Source organism: Lygodium microphyllum, chromosome 15 (genome assembly GCF_053477565.2).
Source record: "Lygodium microphyllum isolate KBCC chromosome 15, Lygodium_microphyllum_v1.1.10, whole genome shotgun sequence".
Lineage (NCBI taxonomy): Eukaryota > Viridiplantae > Streptophyta > Polypodiopsida > Schizaeales > Lygodiaceae > Lygodium > Lygodium microphyllum.
Window position 1 is genome coordinate 87,218,195 of NC_141149.1, and position 23,716 is coordinate 87,241,910.

A 23,716-nucleotide genomic window follows, 5' to 3' on the forward strand; every position below is an offset into this window, starting at 1 on the left:
AAGACTAAGCGCAGGGTGGTCATCTTAACCACAGGAGAAAAGACCTCATCAAACTCCACACCATGCTCCTGCTTAAAACCCTTTGCTACCAATCTAGCCTTGTATGCCGGCTTGGGGTCTCTAGGGGTACTTTTTAGCTTGTACACCCACTTGCATGGCAAAGCCTTCTTGCTCGTAGGCAAGGAAACCAAATCCCAAGTGTCATTCTTATGAAGGGAGTCTATCTCAGACTGCATAGCCCTCTCCCAGGAGTGACTGTCACCCCTGCGCATAGCCTCATCATAAGTGAAAGGCTCTACTGCATTTGTAACCAAGACATAATGTATCGAGGGCTCAAATCTATCTGGTGGACGTCTGTCTCTAGTAGATCGTCTCACGGCCGGCTCTGCTGCCTGTCCAGCTACCTGTCCAACGCCCTGACCATGAGCATCTACTGCAGCTGTAGGCTGTCCAACTAGCTGTGCGGGAGCTCTCGGCTCCTCCTGAAATATGACCCTGTGGATCTCAACAACTCTCTCAAGCTGCCTATGCATCTTCTCTTCATGGAAGACTACATCATGACTGCGCATGACTTTCCGCACCTGCGGATCCCAGAGACAGTAACCCATCTCGCCCGCATCCCCATAACCAAGGAAAATGCATTTGACACTCTTAGGATCCAACTTACTTCTCTTGTCCCTGGGCACATGGCAAAATGCCTCACATCCAAAGACACGGAGATACGCATAAGCGGGGTTTTCCAATCCATACCTCCTCTGCAACCTGGAAATCCAAACCACTAGAAGGTGATCTATTTATTACATGCATAGCTGTACTAACTGCCTCAGCCCAAAAGCTCTGTGGTAGGTCTGCATGGCTAAGCATACTGCGTATACGCTCTTGGATGGTTCTATTCATCCGCTCAGCCAAACCATTCTGGAGGGGGGGTGTAGGGGGGGGTTAATTGACGCTTAATACGCCTCTCATCACATAACTGCTCAAAAGCACGTGAGACATACTGAGCCCCATTATCTGTCCTTAGGCATTTTAGCCTATACCCAGACTGGTTCTCAACCAATGCAAGCCATCTCTGAAACACAGCTAAGACATCGGATTTCAGCTTAATGGGATAAGCTCAAACTTTCCGTGAAAAATCATCTATGAACGTAACAAAATACTTTGCACCACGCATAGACTGACAAGGCATGGGCCCACAGACATCCGAATGTACCAATGCCAAGGGCTTACTCATGGGTGGCCTACCAGACTTCTTATGCGTAGACCTAGTCTGCCTGCCATAAAGACAATGCTCACATGAATCAAAACATGCATAATCAAGGGGCGGTAAGTACTGCAAACTAGAAAGCATTTTCATTCCCTTCAAAGACATATGGCCCAAACGGGCATACCAAAGAGATACATGTGGGATAGAACCCACAGACAAAACATGATCAAGGGAAGAAGCTGATACAATCAGGGGGTAGAGACTGCCATCCTTAGCACCTCTCGCAATCACAAGTCTGCCACGAGTGATCTTCCATGCAGAGTCTCCAAAACATACACGATATCCTGCGTCATCAAGCTGTCCAGCTGACATGAGACTGCGTCTCAAAGCAGGTACATGATGTACATCTTGTATAACAAAACTGCTGCCAGAAGGAAATTGCAGCCTAATATCACCAATGCCCAAAATATCAAGAGAGTTGTCATCACCCAAGCGCATAGAACCCGAAACAGTACGGTATGAATGAAACCACTCTTGGCAAGGTGTCACATGAAAGGACGCACCTAAGTCCAAGAGCCAATACTGTGCATACATAGAGTGTATCTCTATCATTTGCGAAGCACTAGAAGAAGCTGCTAGGATATAATCATTATCATCAACATCCTCAGGCTGCATAACATTGATCTCTTCAATTTTAACACTGGACTTTGTACGTACTATGCTGCGATCAGAAGACTTATCCTGCACTTTGTCTTTCCCCTTATCTTTGCGCCTTTGATTGCGCAATTCATAGCATTGTGGCCTAATATGGCCCTCTTTCCCACAATGGTGACAAGTAACATCTGCATTCCTGCCACGGGATTTACTACGTGACTTTCCACGAGACTTGGACCGAGATTTCTGAGAATCCCGTCCACGGCCACTACCACTGCCATGCTTTCCATATCCATCATTCCTGCCTCTAACTGTCATAGCATGAGATACACGAGAGGCATCCAAATTCTTATGGTTAACCTCTTCTTGGAGAAGAGCACTCTCAACATGAGATAATTTCAAGGTAGCAGTAGAGGCACATAATGCAGTGCGGAATACATCCCATGACTCATTAAGAGTACCAAGCAAGAAAAGAGGAGTGACATCCTCTGCAAAAGTGGTATCCTACGACGTCAAGTTCTTGAGTATAACATGGAACTGGCTCAAGTGAGCAGACATAGTCACATTCTCCTTCATGCGCAGATCCATAAGTTGCTTCAGCCAATACATTTGACTCGCTGGACTTTTCTTGTCATAGAGATTCTTGATTTTATCCCACAACTACCATGCACTCTGTTCTTCCTCAAATACATTGTAGTGAACCTGTTTTGTGAGAGATAATACAATAGTGGACTTGCATAACTCATCAAGCTCAAGCTATTCCTCATCTGGCATAGTTGCAGGTGGATGCCCGCTCAACCTCAATGGTTTGATTTGCGATTTCTACACCAACACCTGCCAAATCTGACTCTTCCAATAAGAGTAATTCGTACCATCAAGCTTAGTGATGTTGAAAATAGCATTATCAGTGGACGAACTCGCCATAATGCAGGCTGGAAGATTGTAGACAATTCAAAACTGCTTGTTGTTTATTGCAGAAAATGATAAAAAAATCACCAAAATCGAGGAAAAATGGCGAAGAAAGTGGAACCAAAGCTGCTACCTACGAAGTACTAGTGAAAGTACATCATTTCAGAGTGTTTCAGCATGAAAAATCCATGTCAGTCCATACATATATGCTTGCTGTAATAAATTTCAGATTTCAGTAAAAAGAGAGCTAACAATGCCAAAATCGGATCCCAAGGCAATCAGATATTGCCAAGACCAAAGCCGGCATCATGCGGGCATAGCATAAGCATATGACGGTCGATAAGCATGAATCCAACACCCAAGTATGTCATACAAACATCTGCCAGTAAGTAGGCACACCCCCCAGTCAACGGGGCAAAGTGTTCTTGCCACTACCAAAACTTGACACAAGTAGGTGTCAGTTCACAAAGATACGGATCCAAAACTGAGACTTAGCTCATAAGCATACAGTGAACCAAGACATATGATGTATCATCCCAAAAGGTAAGAAGTCCCAAAGTCTCAAGTGTCTGTAATTACTCAATAGCATGTAATGGCTCAATTGATAAAAATACCACCTGCTCAATATCTCATAAGCATTCAAGAATGCTTCCACTGGCACAAAAGCCGTATGTACGAGCTCAAGAGCTCAAGCCAAGGCAAGACACAGTGCCAATGACATAAGTCCAAGACAATACATCAATAGTACATCCGGAATATGTAGGCGGTAGAGCATCCGTATGTAGCATCCGTAAGCATGTAAGACATCAAATACATCCCAATCCAAACTCTGACAAGCCAAGTAACATCCAAGACTACTCCAAATAATCCAAAATGCATCCAAGGTGGAGCTTCAATGAGCACTCAAGCTCAACGTATGCGTGGGGTAATCAACCGTGACATGAGCATCAAGCCGTAGGCAACGGGTATGCATAAACCCAAGAAGCATCACTGTCAAAGCATATACCAATGTCAATAAGTGCAGGTTGAAATAAGCTCAAGCTTCCAAAAGCATCCGGATTCAATGACAAGCTCAAAGTTATCCCTCGATGATCAATACATCATAGCATAACCCAATACATACATCCAGAACCAATAGGCATATGTCAAAGCATGAAAGATAGCTTTAGCCCAAGAGTATTCAGCATGCATTTACTGTTATAAACTGTGTATTTCCAGCCCCAAAATTAGGCCAAAATCATAGCATTACATGTAGCTTCAATCCCCCAATCAATCGGGATGCAATAGGCATTAAAGTGGTTATGTAGTCATGCCCAAACAAGCATAGGTGTACAAATACATGCTGTCTCAGACCTGAAATCTGTTGCAGAAGATTCTGTCATCAGAATTTGGCAAATCCAACATCACCATCGCGTCCGGAGCATGCCAAAACCCCAACTTAGACTCTTATCTTGCCTGAATCGGGTTCCGAATGCCCGAGATATGACAAAAAGAGTGATTTTTGGGCCAGATTTTGAAATAGGGGCAAAAAAAACGTGAGCTGGCTGGGGGGGTCTGCTGTCCCACGTGTCAACAATGGGGCCCAAAGGGGGCACAAATGAGGGCCAAAGAAGGCCTACACCAAGCCTTAGCAAGCCTTGATAGGCTGGAAGCAAGATCCAGGTGAAGGAAGCTCCAAGAGGTGTGAGCTATGGCTGCCCACAACTTGTTTACAGCCTATGAGACCTGAGAACTGAAGTAAACCCTGAAGAAAATGATCAAATACCTTTGATGTAATGCCCTGAAGGTGCCCAACAATGTCGGGAAGGTACTCAGGAAGCCGGGGAGTGACGGGAGCTCGAAGGAGTCGGATATGGCTGCTGGGAAGGAAACCCAATGCAAGTAGAGAGTCGATGGGATGCTGAGAATGCCACGAACCAAGCTCAAGAGTCGGAAAGCAAAGCTCTGATACTAGTTGAAAGGGAGCGACGGATCGAAGGTTGGACTCGAGAGCTATGGCGGGAAAGCAAGAGCAAGAAAGGGAGAGACTAGAAATGGGAACTCCAACAGTCACAATATGTGACCGGGCCTTCCTTTATTCAAACTGTCACTAAAAGAATAAAGAATAAAGTGACGGTGACGGGCGCTCGCCACCTGCAGTGTGCAGTAGCGGTGACTGTCAGTGTAGTAATACATGGGCAGCTACGCAGAGGCGCCTTTACCCCCAACATCTTTTGTTCTTGAAGTTATTGATATGTGGGTGGAGAAACAACATGTTTTGTCAGATCACTATCCATTGGTCTTGGAGTTGAATCACAGACTTGTCCATGCCTTTAAGGCCCTCCTTGCCCATTTGCCTCTTCCTTTCAATCAGTCCTTTCTGTTGCAAAATCAATTTTTGGAATATATTTAGCAACTGATTACTTATTTTAGCTCCAGGGTCCTCAGTGAAGGGATACAAGCATGGGTTGTATTTAGGGATAATGCTCGATCGTTATCCTGATAGTATGGTATTCAGCATGCTTCCTCTTTGTGCGCTGAATTGCAGCATGCGCAAGCGTTGTTGATCCACTTGGTTTCTCTGTGTCAGTTGGGGGACTCCAATAATGACTTGCTCATATGCATTGAATGGTTGATAGGCAGAGTTTGATCACTGTAGGAAGAGGAATATGCTAAATACAAATTGCTAGCCAGAGCGGAAGCTTTACATGACAATAAGTGTCAATGCCATAAATTCTTTGCTCGCTTGCAACAGAAATATGCTTGTGAAAATATTGTGCGTTTGATGGATGAGCAAGGTGTTATGGTCACTAAAATTGCTTCCATTATTCACATGTGTGTTGACTTTTATAAATCGCTGTTGGGCCCACAGGGGACTCTTTCAGATGCGGTTCTTTCTGCTCGCAGATATATTTGCAATTTGGTTGGCAACCAGGTTAAGTCAGAATGGGTCATTTTGATGGAGGCCGATATTTTGGAGGAGGAGGTGGAAGAGGTCTTGTCTCATTTGCCTCGACGGAAAAGCCCTCGCTTGGATGGGCTTCCTAATGAATTGTGTTCTCAGCCCATGTGGAGCAACTTAAGGACCCATTGTGTCGTCTGTGTCGGTAAGTGTGGAATTTTGGTGAGATGCCTTTCGATTGGAAGATTGATGTCATTCGGTTATTGCCCAAGGTTCCCTCTCTATCTACCTTGAAACAATGGAGACCTATTTTTGTAATGGGTTCTTTATATAAAATATTTTCTAAAATCATCAGCAACAACTTGTAGAAAGTATTTCCGTAGTTGATTCATCCGCATCAATACGGTTTCATTAAGGGCTGAAAGATAATGCACAATATTTTGAATGCTCAACGGGGAATTGACTATGCTAAAGCCCAACAGGTGATTATGCTTCAGCTGGATATTGAAATTTTGATCATGTTAGCTATTCTTTTTTGCGGCACCTAATGACCACTATGGGATTTAGGCCTCGTATGATTTCTCTTGTGGATACTATAGGTTAGGGTGCTGTAGCCCGCATCGCACTTAATGGAGGGGTCACGGATGAGATTGCCTTTTCTCGATCTCTTCGACAAGGCTGCCCTCTCAGCCCTTTGTTTTTCGCCTTAGTCACTCATGTGATGCTTTCATTGTTGGACAAGTTGGCCAATCAAGTGGAGATTATTGGTTTCACTCTTCCTAGTGGGGCCAACTTTTGGGGCAATCTTTGGCAGATGATTCATTCATGTTTCTTACGGCTAATCCCTCGAATGTCAATCGCGCAATGGTTGCATGGAATATTTTTGCTATTGCATCAAGGCTTCATATTAACACTTAGAAATCTACACTGCTTTCTTGCACGGAGAATGATTTGCAGGCCTTGGGTTGGAATGGAATTGTGATTTCTAAGGGAAGCACAACTAGACATTTGGGGTATCCTATTGGTGTGGATGTAGCTCCCCGTACATTGCTGGATTGGATGTCATCCCATATTCATGATCGGTTCATGTACTGGAAGTCTCAAGGTTGGCCTCTTTATGTTCGGCTTAAGGTTGCTCAATGCATCATGATCAACATGGTTTCTTTTTTTTCCTGCCTCTTCTTCCTTGGACCAAGAAGTGTTTGATGGAATTGGTTCAACCTATTGGATTCATGTTGTGGAAAAAGAAAGGGAATCGCTTACGCCACGTGTGGATTTCAGGGCAGCATATTACTACTCCTTAAAGGATGGGGGGAGCAGCTTTGTTGGATTCTAGCTTACATATGGCAGCCTTGAGGCTAGCACTTTTGCAGGTATTATGTATAGAGAGTCACCCGTGGTTAGAGATTACAAAATTTCTCATAGAAAAGATTGGAATCTCTCACGGCAGCACGGTTATTCAAGCTTCTTGGTGGCATATGCTTAGTTCCACAAGACTTGTAAAGGTCTCTTAGTCTTTTCTCCTTTCTCATTTGATCGTGTCTTGGCAGGCGATGTTATGCTTTGCGGTTTGGTGCCCTCCTGATTCTCGTAAGGAGGAGAATTCGTTGCAAGAAGAAGTGCTGGCTACTTCTAGATTAATTGATAGGCCTCATAAAGACTTGCAGAGAGATAAGTTTAATCAGATGGCTTGTTTGGGGTTGTATATAGTTCTTGATGGTGTCATTCCTGGACAGGCGTGTCTTTATTCTTTTTGGTGTATTCGTCAGCACTTTCGGGTACCTCTAGGTTATCATGACATTTGGTTGGTCGTCTATATAGGACAAGCTTTTGAGGTTTGCCCCTTTGCCATCCTTACAACCGTTGTCTCCCTCACGTGATTGGAAGTTTGTGATTCCTGATGATTTTGAGAAAAGGCCAACTAATCAAATTTATCATCAAATGGTAGAGGCCAAGATTTTTGATTCGGTATCGGGTATCCATGGTCATGTGGCCCGTATTCATGGTTTATTGTTATGGCAGATCTCCTCTATGGTTTCAGCTGATGTGGTTCTTCCTGAAATCGTTGCTCATTGGTTGGATATTGTTCGCTCCACTCCAGCTATTCTTTGTGAGTGATATTTCTGTGTTAGAGCTGTGGTAGACTTTTAGTTGTATTGCTGACCTGATGGTGTAATGTAAAAATGTGAGACTTGTTTCCTTTCTGTATGGTTGGCCTGAAGGCTGCATGTAAATATTTCGAATATTAATATACACTAATTCGAGAGAGAGAGAGAGAGAGAGAGAGAGAGGAGAGATGGCGACCAAGGTGCTGTCGTGCTCTGCGTGCAGCCTGTGTGGAGACGAGCGCTGCCTAATTGCCCTGATTTTGGGGCACAATTTCAGCGTTTCTTCCCTGTTCGTGGGCCCTGCAGCCCTACATGAACTGCCTGCCGTTCTGGGTATCTGGCTTTTGCTGTTGCGGGACGTCCAGAGCTGCTGTGACCCTACTGTGAATTTGCAGGGACGACTTTGTTGAGGAGAGACAAATTGATCGCACCAGAATACCTTACGCCAGTGCAGTTCTGCCCTGCCCCTGTGTGAACAGCCTTCTCACTGCCAGTCAGGGTATAAACGCAGACAGTTACAGGCCCCCAGACTTATTGGCTTAGACCTGCGGTCAAAAGGTTTGCATACAGGAATCTGCAAGGACAGAGAAATCTGATTGCAAGGACAGGTCACGTCAGGTGAGACTTGCAGGCAACTCACAGGCAGCAGGCAGAGAGAGAGAGAGAGAGAGAGAGAGAGAGAGAGAAGAGCTCGTCGATGGCGCCCGCTCGTGACCTGCCGCCTGTGCAGCTTCAGCGTCATCCGCTGCCCGGTTCCCCCTGTGTTCGCGGGTGCGCCTGGTCGTTTTGCTCCCTTCTGCAGAGGCGCCCAGTTGCGGTCAACCCTAAGCCCCACAGGCGTCAGAGAGGCAGTGTCCCGTCCAGTGTGCTCGTTGCTCTGTACACACAGAGAGAGAGAGAGAGAGAGAGAGAGAGAGAGAGAGAGAGAGTATATTAACGTCTGTAAAAGGCCAATGTGGCCTATGAGACCAAAGCAGTACATACAATGATGGTGTGTTTCTCATCTGGAACAAGAAAAAAGATGAAAAACATGCCTATAAGACTGAAAAGGAAATGAAATAGTGTCCTATAAAAGGGAAACATGTCAGTGATCTGAAAGTGAGAGTAGAGAAAGGAAAACTCTCCATCAATGATATGTCTGTTCTCTAGGGAGGTGTATCTCTGCATGGCTGAGGCGTCTCGTCATCTGTCTCCTGTGGCGCTCAATGATGGCTTTAATTTGTCTGTGGTGTGGATGTCTAGGCCTTCGTCCGGGTGGATGTGGGCGCCTAGACCGGCTAAGTGCCACTGCTCTATCCAAAGGGACACTTACAGAAGATGAGGTTCAATGATTATGTACTCCTGTAGGCTGTGTGGCAGTAGTAGTGCTATTTGCCATACTCTATCGTGTATCAGTGAAAAAGTCAGTGACTGCTCTCTGTCTATGTGAGCCAAGCTGTGGGGGCCTCCTACTCCGTAGAATTGTTGCTCTGCGCCTCTGGAGCTCCAAGAGGAAAAATCCCAAGCATCTCTGATCCTCAAACTGCATGATCCGTCTCAGGGGTCCAAAACCCTCTCGAAATAGACAGTGGTATCTACCTCGTATGTCATAATATACAGTGCATCGGCAGATGTAGTGTTCCTCTGTCTCTGGCTCTCTGTCGCATAGTGGGCATATGCGTTCTCTCTGTATACCCTCCCATCTGCCTGTCTCAATCCTCAGGTGGTGGGATGAGGTGCGGATCTGACCAATAACTGTGCGTAGTCCATGAGGCAGCTGTGTGTCCATGTAATTGGGTCGGGTGATGAAACCATCCTCAGATACCTGGAGGAAGTGGGTCTGGTAGTGTGCCATCCTCGTGCCATGGGGCGAGGGGGGTCGGATCCAGGTCTTCTCCGTATCTAACTTCAGTATGTCTGCTCTGATCACATGGTTTAGTTCTGATCGGCTTAGGTCAAGTGCAGGGCAATCCAGGCTATAGTCAAAGGGGGGTAGTCTGTCAATCTGCAGACCATGTAGACGCATCCATGTACTCATCTGAGCATACCAATAGTGTCCGTCACCGTTTGCTGCTAGTTGTCTAGAAGAGGCCAGGGCTAGCCGTGGGTATCTATCTTGGGGGAGCTCCCATAGTCTATGTATGAAAGTCACTGCCTGAACCAAGGCCTCAGCCACCATGGGTGATGCCCCCAACTCAGCTCCGATAATCTCATGTGGGGTCGAGCTCTTCGCTCGTATCATGCGTGAGATCATCATGACCAGTGGTCTTTCCATATGCTCCCATCCATCATAGTATTCCTTCTCTAGTCCATCCTGGTCTCCCAAAGGCTGTCTCCTCGTGTGAAACAGACTCAGATCCCAAATAGCTGCCCCATATAGGAGTGTGGGTGTAACCAAGGTGTCAAAAAGCCACAGTTTGGTGCGCGGCTCATGAAATTGTATGTGAGCACATTGCCTCTCCAATGCACCTAAGGCTGCATATGCTTTTGCCAAACGAGCCTCTGATGTCTCTCTCCAAGAGAACTGTGGTCCCTTCAATGTGACCCCCAATTAAACATACTGCCTAAACATCTCCACTGGCTCTCCGTCAAAAGTAAACTGGTGCTCAGCTCTTGTCACCCAAGCAGCTGAAGTGTTAAATACCATAACTTTAGTTTTCCCAAGGTTCGCCTTAAGATCTCTATCTCTGCAAAAAGCTGATAATGCATCCAAGTGTCTATTTAGTCCCTCAGGTGAGTGAGATATAAGTACAATATCATCGGCATAAAGCAGTAATGGTATCAGCACTCCAGCTAGGCTGGCTCCGGCCCCACCCGTCCTATCCACATATTCTGAAATTTCATCTATATACAGCCCAAAAAGTGTCGGTGAAAGTGGACAGCCTTGTTTCACCCCAATGGTGCTATTGACTGTATCTGAGATGCCCTCAGGTGTTCGTACTCTGCCTGTCACTGTCTCATACACGGCATAGATACTCCACTGTATCTCTACGGGCACATCAATGTTTTGCATTCTTTTCATGAGTCTAGCACGTGGCACTGTGTCAAAGGCCTTGCGAAAGTCCACAAAACAGCAATAGATCTTTTTCTTGAATGCCTTGCCTTCTTCAATGATTGCCAACGTAAAGATATGGTCTAGAGTTGTATATCCCCTCTTGAAGCCAGCCTAGCCTTTTGACCTCAGGCCATGCATCTCGGCCCATTCACTCAACGCTTGTTCCACGATAGAGCCATATATCTTGGCCAGCATGTGTCCAATCATGATAGTTCGGTAGTTACTAGGTAGCGCGGGGTCTCCACTCTTAAAGAGCAGCACAATAATATGGTTTGACCAACAGGTTGGAAATCCCTCACAAACTGCCCTATTAAAGATGTGAGCCAGCGTTGGTGCCAGAATATCACAGGCATGCGTGAAGTGTTCAGCCACTAAACCCTCATGGTCTTGGGCTCTTCCATTTTTCAGTTTCCATATGGCATTCCTCACTTTTTTTTTCTCACTTTTTTTTCTGTGAAAAATCTGCAATTTGCTGGTCTTGAGGTTGAGGGGAGTGGCATAGGCTCTTGGCCAGGGATATCATAGAGTGTGCAAGCATATCCATGCCAATCATCCGGTCTAGTAATTTGTAGGGGTGGCTGACTCTCATGCATCTTTTTCCATGCTCTCTTGTTGTCCTGCCCCAAGAACATGGAATACATTTCTGTTTCTAGTCTGCTCAGGTATTCCTGCTTCTTTTTGCGTACCAACCGTCTGAAGAGTGTTCGAGCATGCTTATGTGTGGATATGCCAAGTGCCAGCTCTCGCTGAAAACGTGCTCATGTCTCTCTGCACTCCAGCCACGCCAACCAAGCAAGCACAGGAGGGCACGCGCTCACCAGCAGAAACAGATCAGCGAACTAATCTGCTCCTGTACACACACACACACAGAGAGAGAGAGAGAGAGAGAGAGAGAGAGAGAGAGAGAGAGAGAGAGAGAGAGAGAGAGAGAGAGAGAGAGAGAGAGAGAGAGAGAGAGCGTGTCTCTGCCTCCCGTGCTCTTCAATCGGCCTCTGACCGGCATACGTACTGATACAAGATGGCGGGCTTGGATCTGGATTTTATAGACCGAACGGTGGCAGCTCTTGGTCCGGTTTCTGATAGGGAGGAACCAGAGGATATGGTTCCGTGCACAGAGGAGATGCCGCCTGCTTCTGACCTCCAGCCTGCGGGCAAACGTACTAAGCATACCTCGGCTGACACAATGGATCATCAGGATCGTTCCTATGCTCAGGTTGCTTCGGATTCTGTGGACTCTCAGGATGTTGACTGGGAGCATTTGCTGGAATTTGCCAACACTCTACTTGGCGATTACGTTCAACATAATCAGGAAGTCTTTTCCGACTCTGCAACGGAAGATGTTCTCGAAGCCACTATGGACCCAAAACATGTCTTGCGCTCCTTTTGAGTTTTTTATGAACGTGCGGTGATACTCTTCTTCACTGGTCGGATCCCACTCCTTTCCCGTATTCGTCAGTGGCTGCAAAATCTGCTACAAGGGGAATGTGTTGAAGAGATTTTTATTGGGCCCCGGGGGTCTTTTGAAGTGCTGTTGAAATCTGAGACGCACCGTGCTGCTCTCCTGTCTAAACTGCCATTGTTCGTTGATCGCCGTCTGGTCCATGTTGTGCCATGGCGCCAAATGGCAGATTTTCAGTGCCTGCTGCAACGTGAATGCCCTGTGTGGGTTGAAGTGGAAAATTGTCCAGCTATTTATTGGCCACTGTTAAAGGACGCCATGGCCGCTGTGGGCACTGTTTTCGTCCCCCCAAGCCTTAGGGCCATGAATCGCAACTGTCTGTGCATGTTATGGGACACTGCTCGGAAAAGGCCTGCGTGGTTACGTATCAATTGCTCTAGCATGCATCCTTTACATTTTCGTTTGAAATGGGGCAACTTTGCAGGACATTCTTTTTTGTGTGGAAAATTGGGGCATTTAATGGCCGAATGCCTAGAGAAGCACCACACTTCAGATGCTGAGCATGTTGCGCTGCCTATGGAAGACATGGTGTGTGATGCTTCGTCGCAGGATGCCACCCAGCCACCTCAAGTCTTGGACGAAGGGAAACAACAGGTCTCGGGTTTGGATTCCCGTGGCGATGACTGGGTGGATGTACGCACGAAAAAAGGCAACAAGCTTGTTGCTAGCATGGTGGATACTGTGCCTACTGCCTCACCTAATCCCATGCATACGTATATGCGCAGGAAAGAAATAATTGTCTTCAGAGCACTCTGCTCTTGCTATGGTTTCTTCTGCTCCCCGTCAACAGCCACCTAGGAGAGCGTATTTGGGTGGTCCAAAGGGTCCACCTGCTAAGCTGGCTTTTGATACTAAAGGTAATGTCATTACCCCATGGGATCGTCGTTATCCCCGTCCCAACTCCAAGTCAGCGGATATGCCATCTACCTCCAAAGCTGGTCGTCAAAACTCTTTTGCTGTGTTAGCCGACTTTTTGGATGACGGAGTCCTGGACATTCTCGCAGAAAAGGTCAAATCGAGGCAAGCTGTGCCTCGTACCTGATTTTCTTTGGAATACACATGAAGATCGCCACGTGGAATGTGCAAGGGATTTGCTCTCGCCACAAGCAACATGCCCTGTGGACTGTATTGCATGAGAATCAGTGGGATGTCTTGTGTGCTGTTGAGCACAAGAGTCACGGTGAAGCAGGAAAAGTTGTGGATTGCCATGGCTTTCATTTGTTCTATGCAGGGACACATGCCAGGCAGTATTCTGGGGTGCTTATGATTGTACATGAAAAATATCAGGCGGTTCTTATTAAGAATGATGTACATGGCCGCTTTGTGGTCATTGAAGTTTTATTCGAAGGAGAGATCTTATGGTTACTTGGCCTCTATGCTCCGAATGATCCTTTAGCTCGCCGGGAGCTTTGGCATACTCTGCAGACTTCCTTGTCTCTTGGCAGACGGGGTTTTTTGATGGGAGATTTCAATGTGTGTGTTGATTCTTCACAGTCCACATCAGAGCATTCGGTAATGGATGCGCCAGAACGTCGTATATTGCAGGACTTGGCTCTTACCGTTCTTCAGCAAGATCTCTGGTCCTAGCTGCACCCTTCGTCTACGGGGTTTACTTTCCATTCTGCCCAGTATGCTACAACATGGTCGCGATTAGACCGCATTTACATCATGCAGAATGATGATTTCCTTCCTGAGATGCTCGAAATGAGAGGGTTGCAACAATATGCCTTGTCAGACCATTTCCCTCTCCAGCTTGAGCTCCTTGCACAACCCATTGCACCTTTCAAGCAATTTTTGGATAGACTCCCTTTGCGTTTTAACTAGTCTTATTTGAAGCATGCAATCTTTCAGGGCTATATGCAGCAATTGATTGATCGATTCCTATTGGATTTCTCATCTTAGGGCACTGCTTCATTTGAAAGATTGCTCTCTAATGTGCAGCGGGTTGCTCGGCAATATGGGATTCATCATGCCTCTCTTTCTCGGCGGCATCGACAAGCAGCGGAGGATTTCCTGGCGTTGGTTCGTTCTTTGCTGGTGGACACTCGAGATGATGTATTTCTGTAGTCACTAGCAATGCGTCTGGCTGATCTTAGTAAAGAGTTTCAGTTGAAATCTTATCAGCAAGTCAAATTGCAACATTTGACAGAGACTTTGCAAGATAGTGCTTGTCAGACTCATAAGTTCTTTCGAGCTCTCCATGCCTCTCCTGCTCACGAGAATATGACTAGACTCGAGGATGCGGACGGGCAAATGGTCCTTGATCCGCAGACTATTGTGGATATGTGTAGGAATTATTTCCTCAACCTTCTTGGTTCCACTTCTCCTCCTTCAGGCCAAACTGCTCATGCTCGTTCAGTTTTTTATGATGTGGTCCGCAATCAGGTTCCGCAGGAAATGCAATCTACTCTGGAGGCAGATATTTGTGAGGAGGAGGTTATGGGCGTTCTGTTACACTTGCCCAAGGATAAAAGTCCTGGCTGGGATGGTCTCACCAATGAGTTCTTTGAGTTTTTTGCCACCCAGCTCGCGAAACCATTGACGGCTTTGTTTCAGCAGGTGTGTGAAATGGGGATCATGCCGTCCTCATGGAAAGAAGGTCTTATTAAACTGCTTCCAAAAGTTCCTTCGCCGTCCATGTTGAAACAGTGGCGCCCAATTTCTTTGATGGGTTCTATGTATAAAATCTTTTCCAAAGTAATGGCAAACTGGCTCCATAAGCATCTTCCTGCCATTGTGCATCCTCTCCAATATGGTTTCATTAAGGGCAGAAACATTTTGCACAATGTATTGAATGCGCAACTGGCGATTGATTATGCAAGGCATTCTAATCAGCAGGTCGTACTGGTTCAATTGGACCTGGAAAAGGCTTTTGATTATCTGGACTGGTCTTTCATTGCAGAACTTATGTCTACCATGGGCTTTGGTGCTCGGATGTCTCGTCTGATCTACACTATCAATGATGCAGCGTCTTCGAGCGTCATGCTGAATGGAGGCGTTACCAAGCCAATTGTCCTTGCCCACTCTGTCAGACAGGGGTGCCCTTTGAGTCCCCTCTTCTTTGCCCTTGCGACTCATCCAGTTCTTTCGATGTTATCTCACATGGCAGCTTCTTCTCAGTTGGCTGGATTGTTGCTTCCCTCTGGACAGCACTTCATTAGTCAATCCTTGGTTGATGACAGCTTTATATTTGTTTCATGTTGTGGAAGAAGGATTCTTTGTATGCAGGCATTTCCTGGATTTCTTGGTCGCATCCGTGCACCCCCAAACGCATGGGTGGAGGGGCTATTTTAGATGCCCAAACTCATATGCTGGCGCTCCGTTGGTCTCTTTTTCCCGCCATGTGCTCGGATCATCATCCATGGGTCGTTATAGCCCGTTATTTTATTGAGGATCACGGGCTTCTGCATGGTAACACTCAAATCCGGGGTTCTTGGTGGCATGTTCTTAATGCCAATTCTCGCTTCTCCAGTTCTTCTTCATCTCTGGTTGCCCATTTGGTGTGTTCATGGAGACAGGTCCTCCGGAAGGTGCAGTGGCATCGAGCGGAGGATCGCTTAGCTACTAATTCTTTTCAATTGGAACTGTTGGCAATCTCGCGGTTAATTTCGTGGGAAGGTAAACATGAGCTTCGACCAAAATTCAACCGCATGGCACGTTTGGACTTAACTTTTGTAGCGGATGCCACCCTTGCCAGTCGCAATGTGTTGATATCGTTTCGTACAGCCAGGAGGCTTTTCAGGATCCCGCGTGGATACAGGTATTTATGGGAACAGCTTTTGATGGTGCTTTAGAGCAGACAACCCTTTCCTGCCCTTGCTACGGATCGTCCCTGGCAGGACTGGGACTTTGCAGGCCGGCTCAATTTAGAAAAGGCTTCAGCTAACCAGATGTATCACCTTCTGATTAAAGATCATCAATGGCTGGTTACTAAAGCTAATACTCTATGGGGATTGCATAAATCCAGGTCATGGTGGAGGGTAACGGTGATGGAGGGCTGGTTGAAGAAGACACCCTTCAAATATAAGATCTTTCTTTGGAGGGTGATGATTGGTGGTCTTCTGCTTGCTTCAGCCCTTTCCAAGCATCGAATCTCCAACGGCAACTGTTTCTTTTGCACCACCACTGTGGAATCTGCCCGTCATCGTTTTATTTCTTGCCCCATCTCTCAGAAAATCTGGTCATTCTTGTCGGCCGTCTGGAGAGCGGCGGTTGGTTTCTCGCTACGCCCGTTTGATTGGGTTTTTGCGCGGCCCAAATATCCCACACTGACACAACCTCATATGAAGATTTTGTTTCACTTTCTTCGATATTGGGGCTGTTGGCATAATTGGACCATTCAGAATGCTTTTCTTTTTGATTCCGCCTTTAATGTTCAGCGGCATAGTGCGCGGCTTAAAAGTCTCTTGTATTGGCAGATAGATCTTCTTCGGCACTCTGACATGCTCCCTCGGGAGGACTTACGTCCCTGGGATATGGCAATTTCCTCTGTGTCTTTGCCATGACTTTGTAACTCTTTGGTTGTCTGGTTCTTGTAGAGAGTCAGTGTGTACACATGATGGGGTAGAGCCATCGTGTATCTTGTAATCATGCAAACTTGTACCTTTTTTCGTAATTAATACAATTAACTTTCACGAAAAAAAGAAAAGAGAGAGAGAGCTGACCTGCCTTTACGAAAAAAAAAAAAGAGCTGACCTGCCCCTGTACACAGAGAGAGAGAGAGAGAGAGAGAGAGAGAGAGAGAGAGAGAGAGAGAGAGAGAGAGAGAGAGAGAGAGAGAGAGAGAGAGAGAGAGAGAGAGAGAGAGAGAGAGAGAGAGAGAGAGAGAGAGAGAGAGAGAGAGAGAGAGAGAGAGAGAGAGAGAGAGAGAGAGAGAGAGAGAGAGAGAGAGAGAGAGAGAGAGAGAGAGAGAGAGAGAGAGAGAGAGAGAGAGAGAGAGAGAGAGAGAGAGAAAGAAAGAAAGAAAGAAAGAAAGAAAGAAAGAAAGAAAGAAAGAAAGAAAGAAAGAAAGAAAGAAAGAAAGAAAGAAAGAAAGAAAGAAAGAAAGAAAGAAAGAAAGAAAGAAAGAAAGAAAGAAAGAAAGAAAGAAAGAAAGAAAGAAAGAAAGAAAGAAAAGAAAGAAAGAAAGAAAGTTATATTAACGTCTTCTAAAGACCAAAACTGGCCTATGAGACAAACTGTGATACAACTGATGAGGTCCAGCTATCCAAAATAAAAGTGCTGAATGAAAAGCTAAAAACTGGAAACTGAAAATACGGTGCTGTGAGTGTGATAAGTGTCGTGTATGTGTATGTGCGTATGTAGCTCTGGTACTCCAGATAATGGCTACAAAAGGAGGAACAAATGTCGGCTGTGATAGGGGAACAACTGTCGGCTGTGATAAAGTGGTGCGATGTGTATATGTAACAGATGCAGGGAGATATACTATCCTGGGATGTAGTAGCAGTCGTCGAAGTCGCTAATAGCAGGTGATCCCTCCTGGATGTAGGATGTGGTACATCGGCGGTGGAGAAAGAGCAAACTGGAGATCTGAGATCCAATGTGTCGAGTGTCGTCAGATCTCAGTCTGCTGTCGATGTAGATCAAGAATCCTCCGGATCTCTTGTCGGTGTGGCTGTGGGGTCTGAAACCCACGGATCCTCATGCGGCGTCAGGTACGCTGGTCCTCAGCCTGCTATAGTGTGAGCCCGGAGGTCTGGCTGGAGGCTGGTACAGTAGCTCTCACTCTGTCTCTTTGAAAGAACTGTGTAATAGTCGTCTGGGTGGGCCCCTCTCTGACTGGGACCCGCTGTGTGCTCTGCTCTCTGATGTGCCATGCCTCTCCCAGAAAACGGCCAAATGATCTCTGATCCATATCAGTCATACATCCCTAAAGTGAGCTGCTCAATGTGTATCTAGATTTCAACTCTGAGTATGCCGGGCATCTGAGAACAAAATGCTCCTCACTCTCCACCTCTGATCTGCAAAGGGGGCATATCCTCTCCTCCCGTGGGATGCCACTGGCTCTGTCATTCTCAATCATAAGCTGATGTGATGATACCCTGAGCTGTCCAATAAGAACTCTCAATCGATGTGGCATATAGATCTGCATATATCTCGGAATCTCTATGAATCCCTGCTCTGATATGCTCAAGAACTGTGTATAATAATGTGCCATCTTCGATGGCAGTGGCTGTGCAGGGCTGACCCATGTCCTCTGTATATAAATATGCCATATCTCTTGTCTGATGACTCTGTTCCTCTCAGAGAGAGAGAGGGTGTAAGTGGGAGCCTGAGTATCATATAGAAGAGGTGGGAGTCTATCAATGTCCAGCCCATGTCTGTCAAACCAAGCTCTAGTTTGTGCATACCATGATGTGGTATCCCCCGCTCGAGCCATCTCCTGAGATGCCATATATGCTATGTATGCAATGCGATCTCTGTCCATATCCTGAAATCTGTGTAGGAAGTAGACTGTCTGAAATAATGCCTCGACTAGCATGGGCGGTGTGGCAAGCTCTGCTCGCACAATGTCATGTGGGACTAAGGCCTTGCTGCGAATCAATCTAGATATCATGATCACCTGAGGTCTCTCCATCAATGTCCATACATAATCGGCAAGGCCTGGCCCCCATATAGCTGCTCCATACATCAGTGCTGGAGTGACTAGAGTATCAAAGAGCCACCCGTTGGTGCGGGGCTCCTGGAAATGTGCCTGATGACACTGTCGCTCCATAAGAGCCAATGCTGAGTATCCTCTAGTGAGGCGGTCACGAGCTGCCTGTGTCATCGAGAAAGTCCCTGAAGTTGCTGTAAAGGTGACTCCCAAATATACATATGATCCAGTGACCTCAATACTCCCTCCTGCTGCCATGAAAATACTCTGTCTGCGTATCTGAGCTGATGTATGGAATATAAGAACCTTGGTTTTACCAAGGTTCACTGTCATGCCTCTCTGTATGCAAAAATCATCCAATGCTAATAAGTGCTGCTGTAATCCTTGAGCTGAATCTGAGACCAACACAATGTCATCTGCATATAGTAAGATATGAACTGTGGCTCCAGTGAGATCTATACCTCCACCGGCTCGCTGTTGAATAAACTCTGCTATCTCATCAATGTATAGCCCAAATAGAGTCGGTGAGAGTGGGCATCCTTGTTTCACACCAATGGTGCTCACAAGGGGATTTGATATATCTCCCGGACATCTGACTCTGCCAGTAACCCGCTCATATAGTGCATAAATACCCCACAGCATGTCATCATCCACCCCCAGATCAAGTAGGCGTCTGAAAAGCCTCTCTCGGAACCATGTCAAAGGCTTTGCGGAAATCCACAAAGCAACAATACAATCTCTGTTTCTTCACTCGTGTCTGGTCGATCAGACAACGGAGAGTGAAGATGTGGTCTATGGTAGAAAATGCCCGTCTGAACCCTGCCTGTCCAGGTGTGCACATGCACTCTCTCTCTGCCAGCGTGCTGAGCTCCTCCTCCATCACCGTGCCATAAAGTTTGGCCAAAACTGGCCCCATCATGATGGTCCTATATGTGTTAGGATCCATAGGATCCCCTGACTTGTGGATAGGTACAATGGTGTGCTCTGTCCACGAGTCAGGGAACCCCTGAGACAATGCACGGTTGAAGAGGTGAGCAATGAGTGGAGCCAATGTGTCTCTGCCATATATAATATGCTCTGCCTGAAGATCAAACTGGTCTCGAGCGCGGCCATGCTGTAACCGTGAGATAGCATGCTTCACCATACTAGTGGTGAAAAAGGATGAAATACCCGGTCTCGGTGTACATGGTGTGGGTATCAGCGGCTGCGCGGGTACATGATATAAACTCTGTGCGTATCCATGCCATACTGCAGGGTCATGTATCGGTGTGGGTGAGCGTGGTTCTCTGATCTGCCTCCATGCCTCTGCACAATCTCTGCTCATAAGAAGGTGGTATATATCCCAATATCTCTCCTCCTCCCTTTCCCGCTTTTTACGGCAGGTCAAGCGGTGCATGCGTCTCTGCGCCTGTCTGTGTGTGATCTCTCCTCTCGCCTCCAAATCGCGTAGCTGTCGACGTAGATCTCTGCACTCATCATCATACCACCTTCTGTGGCATGGTACCGGTCCGAGGGGGGTGTGTGTATGTGTGATGTGGAAAACTGAGTGTAGCAGAATCATGCAGAATGCGTGTGATATCAGTGGTCAGTGTATCAAGGGGCGCGTATGGATCAAGTGACGTGATGTGCTCCTCCAGATGCTGTGAGTAAACATGTGAGAGCTCATGAGTAAAGTGTATGGTAGTATGCATGTGGGGTATGATATCTGCAGGTGGTGATGGTAATGAGGTGAGGAGTGAGAAACTGAGAAAGGTGTGATCGGCACCGAGTGGAAGTCTCCCAAGGCCGAAGGACTCGATAGTATGCATCCCATCGATCGGTCCGAGCAGATAATCTACAGTACTCTCGCCCCCCCCCATGTGGGAAGCATGTAAGACCTCCTGAATATGGCCATCGTGCCATCCCGTTATAAATAACGAGATGATGTCTACTACCAAGCTCAAGTAAATGCCCTCCATACCCTGTGGCGTCTGGCCCAGTATCTGCTGACTCCCGACTGATCCCCAACTCCTCAGGGTCTAATGCTCTCATGATCTCTGGCTGCTCCATATCAAAACTCTCACACTGTCGGCTCTGTGTGCGCCCGTTGAAGTCCCCCATAAGGAAGACCTCACCCAAACTAGAATACAGAATAATGTCCTCTGAGAGCTGTGAATAAGGGGAGGGGGAATCTCTGGCCTGAATATCACCTTGCATAGTAGCATATCTGGACCCTCGTGGTGAAAAGTAGCATACTGCCATATAGATCCATCTCTCATCTGATATCTGCACTCTGATCCATATGTAACTGGCCTCCTCATCTCGTCTCACTAACTGGATATGTCTCTGTATCCCCTGACGGAATAGAACTGCCACCCCTCCTGAGCCCCTAGATGTACTCTGCCTAGTAGTAGCCCGGTATGCAGATACCCACTCAAATCCTGTAATGCGTGGAAGCCCTCTCTCTGGGCTCTCATGTGTCTCTGTGAGGCATATAACATCATGGTCGGGTAAAATCTCCTCAAGTCTGTCCGGTCGTGACCATAGGGAGCCGTTGCAGTTCCATTTTGCCACACGTATCGGGGTCTCCTGTACAGTCCTTTGCCCCGTCTCATAGGCCACGCCCCCCTATTTGGTGGGGCGTCCATCTATAAAAATCCGGCCATCTCGATAGAAGGCCTTACGGCCTTCTCTACGTGCTTGGAGTATCTGTGGCATGCATGCTCGTCTGTGTGCAATCTGCATCTGAGTCAGGTCCTCATCCATGAAGATGGGAGCCCCAGTCATCCCTCGGAGCGAAATCCGCTTCCGAAAGAAAGCGGCTCTGTCCTTCGGTGTGCTCATATGTAATATCAGAGCTCTGACCCTTGTAGTATCTCGTCCTACACGCCATGCCTGAGTAAAGGGCATGCTCGTGTACCCTAGTCGGGTGCATAGCCCGCGTGCGTCCTCCTCCGGAGAGGCCCCTTCGGGGAGCCCGGTAATAGGCACGATCAATCTACGTGCGTTCCTGAGCCTCTCCTCCTCTAAGGTCTCCTGAACCCGGACTACCTCCTTTTTATTTTCTTCCTGGACCTCCTTCTTAATGTTCTTCTTCACTACCTCAATCCACCCCTCCTTATTCCCTTCTAATTCTTCCTTCATGTTTGCTTTGATTTTTTCCTCCATCCCTCTCCCTCCATCCCTCTCTCGAAGCCTCAACTTCGGTTTTAATGCATACCTAGAGGTCCTCTCGGCATTCCTTCGTGATAGCCTCTCGGAGGTCCGCTTTGAAATCCGCGTCCTCTCTTGCCTCCCGTAGATGTGGCACTTCCGTTTGTAGCTTGTCCAGGTCGGTTTTGAGATCCCTCTTCTCTTCCGTGAGTGTCTTCACCATCTTCTCCAGTCGCCGGATCCTCTCATGGAGCCGGCGGGTTTCTTGGTTCAAGGCATTATCCGCATCCTTCTTGAAATCTTTCTTCGCCTCCTTGATAGCCTGGCTGATTAGGAGCTCCACGTTATGGAGCTCGAGCGGCATGTCGCCTCACGGGGAAAAAGCCCCCTCCTGGTTCGAGGATCGAGAGAGAGAGAGAGAGAGAAGAGAATGGAGAGAAGCAATGGCGGATCTGTGGATGCGCGTTCCCTGTGGACGTGCTCCCTCTGACCAGCAGTCGTTTGTACCTTCCTCCTGTGTTGCTTGACACCTTCGTGAGACCAGCGCAGGGTCTCTTCTGCCCTGTTTGAGCCTTGCTCTCGTCTATTTGTGAACAGCCATTCGATCTGTTTGAGACCTCTCGTCAGACCAGCGCAGGGTCTTTTCTTCCCTTCTCAAGCCCTGGCCTCCGCTATCTGTGAACAGCCTGCTCGAACTGTCTTGTGAACTGCTGTGCATCATTCCATCCTGCAGAGCCCTGCTCTGTGATTGAGAGAGAGAGAGAGAGAGAGAGAGAGAGAGGGAGAGAGAGAGAGAGATTAACATGTAAAATTGTGTGTGTGTGTGTGTGTGTGAGAGAGAGAGAGAGAGAGAGAGAGAGAGAGAGAGAGAGAGAGAGAGAGAGAGGATGGCTTACAACGATCGTGTATCTTGTAATCATGTAAACTTGTACCTTTTTTCGTAATTAATACAATTACCTTTTACGAAAAAAAAAGAGAGTTTACGAAAAAAAAGGAGAGAGAGAGAGTTGAAAATTACGAAAAAAAAAGAGAGAGAGTTGTTAAAGTGGTGATACAACATGGCTGGTCTGGACATGGACTTTATTGACCAAATGGTGGCAGCCCTTGGTCCGGATTCCGAAACAGAGGAACCAGAGGATATGATTCCTTGCACACAGGAGATGCCATCTGCTCCTGACTTCGAGCCTGTGGGCAAACGCACCAAGCATACTTCGGAAGATATAATGGATCACCAGAAACGTTCTTATGCTTAGGTTGCTTTTGATTCTGTGGATTCTCAGGATGTTGACTGGGAGCATTTGTTGGAGCTTGCCAACACTCTACTTGGTGATTATGTTCAACATAATCATGAAGCGTTTTCTGACTCTAAAACTGAAGATGTTCTGGAAGCCATTGTGGATCCTAAAACTGTTTTGCGCTCATTCTTTGTGTTTTATGAACGTGCTGTTATACTCTTCTTCACCGGTAGGATCCCAGTGCTTTCCTATATTTGCCAGTGGCTGCAAAGTCTACTACAAGGGGAGTGTGTTGAAGAGATTTTTGTTGGGCCCTGAGGCTTTTATGAGGTGCTATTGAAATCCGAGAAGCATCGTGCCGATCTGCTGACTAAACTGCGATTGTTCTTTGATCATTGTTTGGTCCATATTGTGCCATGGCGCCCAATGGTAGATTTTCAGCGCTTGCTTCAACACGAATGCCCGGTGTGGGTTGAAGTAGAAAACTGTCCGGCTATCTATTGGC

At 46.9% G+C, this 23,716-nt stretch overlaps 1 protein-coding gene across 10 annotated transcripts in view; it reads left to right on the forward strand.

Annotated features, from left to right (window-relative positions):
* LOC148024742 (uncharacterized) overlaps nt 1-23,716 on the forward strand; it is a 267,919-nt gene that overhangs the window by 137,797 nt on the left and 106,406 nt on the right. For 2 of the 10 annotated variants that reach the window (XM_087694404.1, XM_087694405.1), the window contains exon 11: nt 7,671-7,758. The exons of the other annotated variants lie outside the window; for them this stretch is intronic. In XM_087694404.1, coding sequence (XP_087550530.1) covers nt 7,671-7,758 — 88 coding nt within the window. The remainder of the gene's footprint in view (nt 1-7,670; nt 7,759-23,716) is intronic. 10 annotated transcript variants of the gene reach the window in all.